Source organism: Pterocles gutturalis, unplaced genomic scaffold (assembly GCF_000699245.1).
Source record: "Pterocles gutturalis isolate BGI_N339 unplaced genomic scaffold, ASM69924v1 scaffold40281, whole genome shotgun sequence".
In the NCBI taxonomy this organism is placed as follows: Eukaryota; Metazoa; Chordata; class Aves; order Pterocliformes; family Pteroclidae; genus Pterocles; species Pterocles gutturalis.
The window spans coordinates 1-10,335 of record NW_010106897.1 but is presented as its reverse complement, the minus strand read 5'-3'; the positions used below and the strand labels follow the sequence as shown (position 1 = coordinate 10,335).

The 10,335-nt window shown below is 38.1% G+C and overlaps 1 protein-coding gene across 1 annotated transcript; it reads right to left on the bottom strand.

The window, feature by feature from the left end:
* Positions 1 to 3,346: 3,346 nt before the first annotated feature.
* On the bottom strand, positions 3,347 to 9,631 carry LOC104472316 (dystonin-like; the record flags this gene model as incomplete). The annotated part of the gene is made up of 4 exons (XM_010087929.1): positions 3,347 to 4,821; positions 5,775 to 6,270; positions 7,702 to 7,901; positions 9,502 to 9,631. Coding segments are annotated over 4 exons (2,301 nt in total), but the record flags the coding sequence as incomplete, so codon positions are not given.
* Between the last annotated feature and the right edge of the window lie 704 nt (positions 9,632 to 10,335).

Sequence of the window (10,335 nt, the reverse complement as noted above, 5' to 3'; positions counted from 1 at the left end):
TGGCAGGAATACTCAGGCTAGCTAAAAATTCCCATAAAGTTCAATTAGAAGGCAACCTCTTAACGACTACATCTTCTTCCAAAAACAAAAGCAAAAATCAAATGAACCATATACTGATGAAAGCTGTAATGGTGCCATGTCAGTTTTACTAAGAAAAAAATGCCTTTCAATGGCAGTACAAAGATTTGTGCAAAGGTTTCAAGAAGTAAAATAATTCAGCTTCTGTGTTTTATCTTTCTCTGTTTCAGACAGAGACTAGCAGCAAATACTGCTCCTACCACAAACATCCTAGCACTCTGTGGCTAGCCAAGCCCAGCGCGCTTGGTTCAGCCCGTTTGCACAATTCCTTTGTGCTTTGCTTTTGAGGAAAGGCGGCAGACTCAGTGTACCTCAACAGATCTAATTTACTGACATTTCCTTTTAGTACCAATCTATGCATTGCGTACAGACTTTGGGGAACAAAATGTCTAACAAAGCTGAGTTAATTAGTAATTAATTTGGGGTGTTTTCTATTAATTGAGACAAATTCTTCATTTGATTATACACTTCCTGGAGTACTTTCTGAAGTGAGAGTCATGGTTCTACTTTCAAATGAACTCCACTGCAAATTTTATATCTGCATTGTAAATAAATATAGTTTGACAGTAAGTACTTTCAATTTAACACTCTATACTGACTGGAATAAGTAGATTACAAAGAAGGAATATAAATAAAACAAGTATATGTACGCATATGTGTATTTTTATATCTAGACAAAAAATACAACTCAAAGCCTGTTTCTTGGTTTGGGCTTTTTTTTTTTTTTTTAAGTTACGCATTTTAATATCATGCCAAGAAGATGCACAAAGCTCTAACTCTTTGTACATAAAAATTGGTCAAACCACAAAAACCACCTCTGGCCCATTACATGATATCCTTCCCTGAAGAGTGTGAAGATTTTATGTGAATAAATCTATCTACCTAAGAACAACTCTGTTGCTTTACTCTTGAGGAATAGAAGTTGACTGTACTTGACCACAGAAGCTAAAGACATAAGGAGCTGGACTGTGGTTTTGTGGCCACAGCCTCATTTTCAGGTTGTGTGTGTTTGCGTACGTGCACAAACCTGTGAGCAAATATACCACGAGTGGAGCAGGATTTTTGGGAGCCAGCCACTCTAGAGTTTGCTGCCTCTGGCAAAATTGTTCTCTGGCAGGGTAAAAAGTATGAAGAGGTATATTATCTACTGTAATTTTGCTGTGCCCCAGTAGCATTCACACTGAGTATTAGGAGAGTAAACGGTGATCCTGATCCTCCTGCTATCAGTACCCCTACCACCCTCACCTAGTAAAATTTCCCATTCTGGTCTTCCTATTTTCTTTCTTCAAAGGCTCCCCACTCTGCTTCTTTATTCCTGCATTTGCTCTTCACTTATTTAAATAACCCCTTCACCTTCTCAGCATTTTTCACCTCCTGTTTAATGGCATTGTGTTTTCACTCATAAGCAAAAGCATGACCTAAAAATAGTTGCTTTGAGCAAAACACATTTCTAAGCTTAAAAATATCTAATATAAATACAATTGTGGAGTAGACTTCTGGATATAAACATGCTGCTATTGCTGTTCTCCTTTACCCCTCTCCAGGTTTTTTGGTCTTTTTACCATACAAGCTCTTCGGTTGGAGGAACACTGTATCTCCCCACAGATCTGCACAGACCAGGGAAGGCTCTCGCTCCTGAATTGTACAATTGCTGTGTCTTGTCCAATGCTCTGACAAAGTACGACACTGAGACAATACACAGGGAACTGGATTCTTCTCCTCTCTGCTCATCAGGCTGCTTCCCCCTAAAAGCATTTTTCTCTGTAGCCAAAATAAAGATAATATATAGATATATATATATAGTAACAAAGAGCTAAAGCTGCACCTAATGTTTGAAAACAATAAATGAGGTAAAATCAGAAATGACAAATTGGCTACAACTGAAATCCTGTACAGTCAGTGTAAACAAGAGCAATCACAGCAGGAACTTTTGCTGTTTTCCAGTATCCAAAGTGTTTCCCTAACCACATACAAAGAAAAGCCATTTGTTTCTCTTTTAAATTGAGATAGACTTGTTCGGACAGACTGGCATACAATTTTAATCCTCCCAGTCTAATGGAATCTCCTCATAATGTAACTATTTGTTCAAGATCTTTGTCTCTATTTATGCATTCTTAAAGATCATCAAAGCTCACAGTAACTTGCATCCGAAATTCCCAGATTAAAGTTTTCAGTTTTAGTTTTCCTTTCTAATATGGCTCAGTTTAAACAAGCAAAATGCACCCTCTGTTGGGCCAAGCACGTAATGACTTCTTCCCAAGGTCATCAAATCCTGTTATGAAGGTTTGTTTTTATGATTAACTGTGAACTATTGTACAAGTCATACAAATGTTTGAATTAATATTATATTTAAATGAAACCAAAGCAGCACAGAATATTCAGTGCTACCATGTAGCCATTAGGAGATGGATGATCTTTTTCAAACACTGCTTACACCTGTAGGATTTATAACTCTTTCCAGCAAGCACTGGAAATTCATTTATCGTAACCTAAAACAAGCAAGTATCTGTACTTCATTTCAGCAACAAAGCACAGTTAGCACCCACTATCACTGCAATGCATTTTTTACAGCTGGACAAGGATTGCTAACTGGCATACTAGAAAAGCCACACACAGAAGCCCCAAAGAGCATTTTGGATAAGGATGCTACAGTAAACTCCCAATATCAAAGAGGGCTTATTTTACCTGATTTCTTCTTACCAGGATATTTCTAGATCAGGGTGGGATTCAGTGAGGTAAAACTGGCCAGTGTATCAGAACAGAAAAGAACAAAAGGTGAGGTCTTAAGCCTGCATATGCTGAAGCCTATACCCATGTGCAAAAACCTAAACTGCTTAGACGAGCAAAGTAAATATGGGCTGGTATGTCAACACTGGAGCCTAAAACTCACACCACAGTGAAGAAGAATGTTTGTGTAATACATGGACATCAGAACAGAGACAATATGCAGTTCTCAAAACCAGAAAAGGTAGACAGATCGCTTAAGGAAACAAGATAGTGAAGAGAGGTGAAGACAGCTGGGGTGCAGAAACTGTGAGCTGGGATGCAAAGTTATCAATGTCTGCCAAGCTGCTAACAAAGGAAAGCTCCTCTGGAGCATGAGAAGATAACACATTTAAAATAGATAAAAAGCATACAGGTAGAACTGACTGCTGTGAAACAAGACTCCTCCAAGGTCTACACTTAACCAATCCCTTTCACAATGATATTTAATAAAAACTGCACTGTGGTAAAATACTTTATAGTAGTAAGAAAGAAATCTTCCTACCTTGAATGTGCTCAGCTGCTGATTAATAGTCTCCGTTTCCATTCCAACAGGACCTTGTGACTCTTCATGTTCTTCAGCTCTCCCAAGCACACTGGAAAATTCTTGTAGCTTACTGTAAAACTCCTCAACACGGTTAATAGTACCTTCCACTTGATCTTCCCTGGCTTTTGCTCTGTCTAGTAGCTTGTTGCACTGTTTATTTAAAGCTTCCAAGTCTCTTTTTATGCCAACAAGATCAGGAGAAGCTTCAGCTTCTGTGGCTAGCATCATTTTACAGTTTTTATTAGCATATTGATTATTCATTATAAGATCCTCCAGCTTTTTCAGGAAACATTTTATGTCCTTCCTCTGTGATTGAAGTACCTTGAGATCTCTCCCTACTGGAGCCATGCTATCAAGTTCATCATCAAACTCTGCAAACTGAGAGAACATGTCTCGGATCCTGTTTTGGAAATGGCCAATTCCCTGAAGTTTTGTCTCTAAGAACAAGCACTTCTCTTCAACCTGCTGGTTCACTGCAGTGTATTCTCGCTCCAACGATTCAGCTTGGAGCAAAAGGTCAGAAACACCTGCTGAATCAGAAGCTTCTACCACCAGGTCTTGGGCAATCTTTTTTGCTAAATCAACATGAGGCTTTAAAGTCTGCAAGGCTTTCTGCTGGGCCTGCATCATCGTCAGGTGTTTGCTACTCAGTGACTGAGGTTCAAGCAAGTTGTGAGCTTCCAGATGCTCTTTGGCATTTTTAAGTTGTTTTTCAGTTTCCCTGGATGATTCCTGAAACTCCTTCAGCCTTTGTGCCATACTTTCCAAGCACTCTCTCTTCTTATGTAATTGTTCTGTGACCACATTCAATTTCTGATTCAGCATCTTATTTTCTTCTTGAATAATTTCTTTATCCGTTTGACTTGCACTGAGCAGACTTTCAGCAGCATTATTTAACAGCTCCACCATCCCATGGTGTTTATCCAGGTCCTTCTGCCAAGCCCTCACCTGAACAACAGAATTCTCTATTTCAACAGGATTTATGCTAACTTTTAATTCACACAGGTTGCTTTGGCATTTCTCTATCCATGGCTGCAGATTTTCTACGTGCTGCTTGTATTTGAGGGCTTTGTCCAGACAATCTGTTAATTTATCTTGCCTTTCTTTTACCTGCTTATTCATTTCATCCCAGTTAATTCTGAGTGTGGCCATTTGGGACTGTAATGCTGCTTTGTCTGCTCCTTGTGTCTTCTGTAAGATACTTTCTCCTTCTGCAACAATTCTTTCATATGAACTCATCTGATCGGTCAGGGTCTTCTTAAAATCTTTCTGTTCTTCAATTATTGACTGCAAGACATCAAGTCTGGCTGACACAGGACGAGCCTGGTTCAGCTCTTCTGTCTTTTTGCCTAGCCAGGCCTGAAAGTCCTTAGACATTTGCTGGAACTGATGAGAAGTGGCATAGGCTGACTGAAGCTGCTGAATATGTTTATCTACAAAAGAGAAGACAGCACAGAGGTTCAATATCAGAACCTACTAGTATCCAATGAATAAATAATATTGATTCTATTATGAATGATCATTAATGTGAGGAAAGCTGGCCCTCAGTATGTGGTTTTCAACTGAAAAGCAATAAAGTTTCTTGCAAGGGACAGACTTGTGCCTGTACTACAGCAGAGCAGTGAAGGCATTTGGACATGAAGCAAATGAGGTGAGCTTAGCCAGTCTATGTCTACACGAATCCCAGACTGCGGTGTAAAAACACACAGTCATGTTTCACGGAATTCTGAAGTGGAAGCACAGGGAATATTAAGCAATCTAGCCCAGTAGTGTCTAATTCATGGCCTGCAGGCAATATGGCTGTTCAGGGAGATCCTTTGAAGTTCCTCATGACCAGGGGAAACAAAAAGCTGAAACTAAGGCTGTCAGAGAGAACAAAATATGATATCGCTTGCAGTGTACTTACCTGCTCAGTTCTGCTGTTCACAGGATAAGGGAAGGCTGCAGACTGCCAGCCCCCTTCTGTCACAGGGAGTTTTATACAATTACCAATGCTTTTCGCCAAGTTATTAACTAGTGCTTCCCTAAAAATTACTATTTTGGCTTACATTCTGCACCTACACAGGTAGGTACTTGATGAACAGCATCTTGTTTTGGTATCCTAATTCAGTGAAGATGCACCTGAAGGCAGAGATGACAGCAGCCCTGGTATTGTGCTTCAAATTACCTGCCAAACTGTTCACTAGAGACCTGAAATACTGTTTTTACCTTTTCAAGATATGGGGACTCAGGATTTCCTAAGTTCTAATGTACAACTGCTTGGGGGCTCGACTGAATTGAGAGCTGGCATTAGGCTCAGCTCACTCAACATCTCTATAAAGACAAACGTAACTATGATGTTTTACTTTATGCCTTAGTTACCATTTCTCTTTAAATAAATACTAACCTGATTTTTGCTCAATATCCTTAAATGATTTTAAGATGCCATCTAACTGTCTTGTAAGTTCTGCTTTCAAATACTCTTCTCCAACCAGTGTTGACAGCTCTTCACAAAGAGGTTGAGCTGCATTTATATTCTTCTTTTCCTGTTCTATTTCCTCCTTTGTTTCCCTAGCAATTTCCAGCTGGTGTTTCACAGCATCAGGTTGTGTACTCACAGCCAGGCTGCTGCTTAATTTGCTATCCAAGGCACTTAGCTTATCAGACAGACTTCTGAGTAGACTTTGATACTCTGTGCTTTTCACAATGGCTTGGTCAATTCGGTCACGTCTGTTCCTCAGTTGTCCAGTTAGACTGTCCCATTTTTCTGCCACAGCTGCCAGTTGCTCTTTTACAATTTCATGGGAGGGTGGATGTTCACCAGGTCTCTTCAGAATCCTTTCACCAGCCATAGTTAACTGCTCGTATTGTGGCTTTCTAGTGTCAAATTCTTTGAGCAGAATCTGAAAAGAAAATAATTTTTAAAAGCATTTACCTCATGAAAAAAAGAAGCAAAGTGCTTCTGACAAAACTCATGTAGAATTTGTTGTAGCTAAGCTCTCTTATTGAGCAATCAAGCTCTAAGTTTAAAACACAGTGAAATAATTCTTCTACACATAAACTGTGTTGTTTCCAAGCATTTACATCAAAGAACCAGAAAAGAGAGGTTAATTTACACATCATCTAATAGAAATTCAATCAGCAGATACAAGTAAACAATGAATTCTGTTAATACCACAGCAACTAAGTAACTGTACCAAGTAAAATAATCACTGTTTAGTTTCAAGCAGTGTCTTCCTTCCTACACAGTTTCGATATTTGTCTTAAGATAGAACTTCAAAGAAGGTATATTCTGACATAATATTCCAATGTATTATTATAGCACAGAGACTATTTGGATAATTCACAAAATGACTGAATGTGTACTGTAAGACCTTTGAAGTTTACATCACTGGTTCCCAGTATTAGGTTTTTTTTGACAGTAAGTCGATAGTGCTTGCAGCAGAAGGGACAAATATCATGGCTTTACTTTACAGAACATCCCAAGCCCTTTCTTTTTACGTCAGCTAGGTTTAACTTTTAAGGACTTTTAAGTGATACATGATAGTCTTATGCCAGCTGTCTAGATTTTTGAAGCACTTACAAACCAACAGTAATTTTCACATAGTATGAGAACACAGTTCATGTTTTAAACACTTCATTTTAATCAATACTGATATGCCAGCTTTAATAATATTTTTGCAAAACAAAATTGTTATTTCTCATCTCAGTTTAAAATAACTGTCAGCAACAGAAACATTTGAAATTAAAATTTCTAGTTTCTGCAACTTTGATTTAACTTTTGTTTCATCTGCAGTTTACTATATTTCTGTAAGGAAACCACTCCACTTTTTCATTGTACTTTTTCTTCTGTCTTTCACAGTCTTGACCCCATAACTGTTCACAGTACTGCATTTTACTTGCCTTCATATTTTTAGTAGCTACTGGCACAGTCAAGTGAATAAAATCTCAAAAAGCTAGTTCTACAGCGTAGACTGTATATGAGGACTGACCATAAATTGCTACACACACACTCAAATTAATAAAACTTCAAAGGGACATTTTCATTAGACTAGAGAGAAACTACAGTATGGTCAAAATACAAAAATGTATCAGAGGATCAGTATCTCTTCAACATTTTTTTGCCCTTAGCTGTTCTGGTCTCTCTCCACTCTTACGATAGTTTCTTTTCTTTTAATTAGTGCAGTCAAGTATGACTCAGGCTATTTACTGATAAACAAATGCAGTAGCTCATACTAACTGTGCTGTACTCTATCTAAATGCAAAATAGTACTTTGCTAATGACAAAAAAGCAGAAGAAACTTAAATCAATAATGCACATTGGCATTACTCACCTGAACCTGTTGCTTTTGTGTATTCAGCATATTAGGGTCAATTGACAGCGGTCCCAGCACACTGACCATTAGGTCCTTTTCTACAAGCCAATGCTTTAACTGAGCTTCTGCTGTCTGGAACTGAGTCAGGTAATTTGAAGACTCCTCCAGTGTTTGTTGTCTCTCAGATGTAAGTTGATTGAGCTCTTTCCATTTGGAATCTAACAATGATAATGTTAACATATTGCATGCATGTTCTAGCAGATGGGTTGTCAGACAGCAGACTATATATGAAACATAAACAGAGCTCTCTAATAAGGCTTCTTGCTGATTAACTCCAGATGCCTTATTGCAGTGACTCAGCAAATACATCTTTCAACACTCAAATCCATATATGCTTGGATGAAAATCTGCAGTTTAGCACAGCCACGTGCGGAATTTTTAAGAGCAATGAATATACAACATGTAATAAAATTGGATTAGAATATTACTAAGTGAAATACCACCAAATTTAGGCTTCGGTCTCAAATGACATGAAAGCCAAAGGGCTGTACTCAGTTATAACTTAGGTGCCTGATTTAGATAGACAAATCTTCCTGTTTATTAAGTAAAAAAAAAAACGGACCTTTTCAAGGGTGAGCAGAAACCCTAATTGAGGCTTCTACCATGAACAGCCCTCTGAAGGAGCACACCTCTTTCAAATGTCTGTATTAGGAGCCTGAGGAGATTAACTGCCTCATTTAAACATCCAAAGCAGGTACCTACTGACAAACAATGAGAGTATTTCTGTACACAGGTGTTTCAAAAGTGCTGTGTGAGCTGAGGTTCACACCGAGGCCAATCTATGTTCTCTTCCACCTGTAGCAAGTGGGCTTTCAGAGCAGCCATTGAGTCTTACGGTTTTGTAACTTCCCCCCTCCCTCTGTGATACTGTCAGCTCTGATGCTTTCCTAACTCTCTTTCTCCCTGAATTTCATCTGTGTTTCTTCAGTTTCTTTCGCCACTTTACTGTCTTTGACCTCTGCTCATTCTGTATTAATTCCCTTTCAACACTATTCAAGTTCTTTTGGAGACCTTACTTGCTACTGAAACTTTTCAGAGTTTCACTTACAAACAGAATAGATTGGAAGAATTCTCAGTTGTAAAATTACTACTAGTGCAGCTACAGACCTGCCTATCAGTATGAAACAAGACTGACTTCTGATTTATATAACATATGACAAACCTAAGAAGAATTTTTAAAAAGCTAATGAAAATTATGCATTGCAGTACCTCAAAATCTGTTGTCCAAACATGGTAATTTCCTTTTTCTTTTTTCTTTTTTTTTAATTTTTTTTGCAAATTTCATGGAATCAGTTTTAGAAAATGGCAAAAAGCCACCAGACCACAAAATTACAAAAGCCACTAGAGCATGGGAAAAAGCCATGCAGAAAAGCATTACCAACAACTCAAAACTATTCTTTACATGAAATAAGAATTAACTTAATTTGTTGTAGTTTGTACGAAGAACAGCATACGTATCTGGAGCAATAACTGACCAGTTAAGTTTTAGCCACACAGTGTCTGAAAAAGTTAAAGCCCTCTCAAACAGGGAGTCAAGCTATAGCCTCTCTCAAGAGCACTCATAGAAGTTCAAAGCCCAAGGACATCAGTGGAATTACACCAGGTCTACACTCTTGTACAGGGAGTTATTTCTGAAGAATTTAAGGGGCAGGAGGGAGCAAGATATCAGAAATATTAGAGATTGCTAATACATTTAAAAAACTCCTAATAAAACAACTTCCAAAACAGCCTGAGCTATATTCAGATTTACTGAAGTACCTATTTTATCCAACATTTGTCTCCACTTGGGTGCCTCAGGAGAGTTGGGGTTCTTCTCCAACAGCTCTGTCACTTTGTCCTTTAGTTCCTGCACTTTATTCGCACTTTGCTTTAATTCAGTTTCAAAAAGCTGCAAATTCAAGTGATAAAATAAATAAATAAGAGACTAAAGAAAAACAGTAAAGTTTGAAATCCATAATACAGAGATGCCAAGCACAAAGACAAACAACAAACACCTAGCACTTGTATACTACATTTCTGCTATGAATCGAAAAACAGTAAAGTTTGAAATCCATAATACAGAGATGCCAAGCACAAAGACAAACAACACCTAGCACTTATATACTACATTTCTGCTATGAACCTCTACACACTTCATAATGGTGTATGGTGCAGGTCACTTTTTTTGGAAGAGATAACCTGAGAGATTTAGACTATGCTAATAATAACAATTATTGTTTAATTTGAACAAGTGACAGAACTAGAAGAATTCAGATAAATAAGATCCACTAGGTCCCATCATATTTACAGGTTCCTGGAATCTGTTCATGTACAGAAGGCAAACTGGCTAACACACAGTACAGTTCACAGCAGAAATAACCCAGCTAGCACCAACAGAGATGAGTGTGTTGTGGCCTCATTTATTTCCCTAAAAGTCCTGCAGTCACAGAGGGACTGCTTCTTGTAGATGATCTAGAACTATAGTTTAAAGAGCATTGTAGCTTTAAGTGTAAACCTATCAGAAGACTGAGATACGCCAGCAACTCCTAATTCATTCTGTTCATACAGACAGAAGTAAACAGTCCTTACAGAATCATAGAATCATTAAGGTTG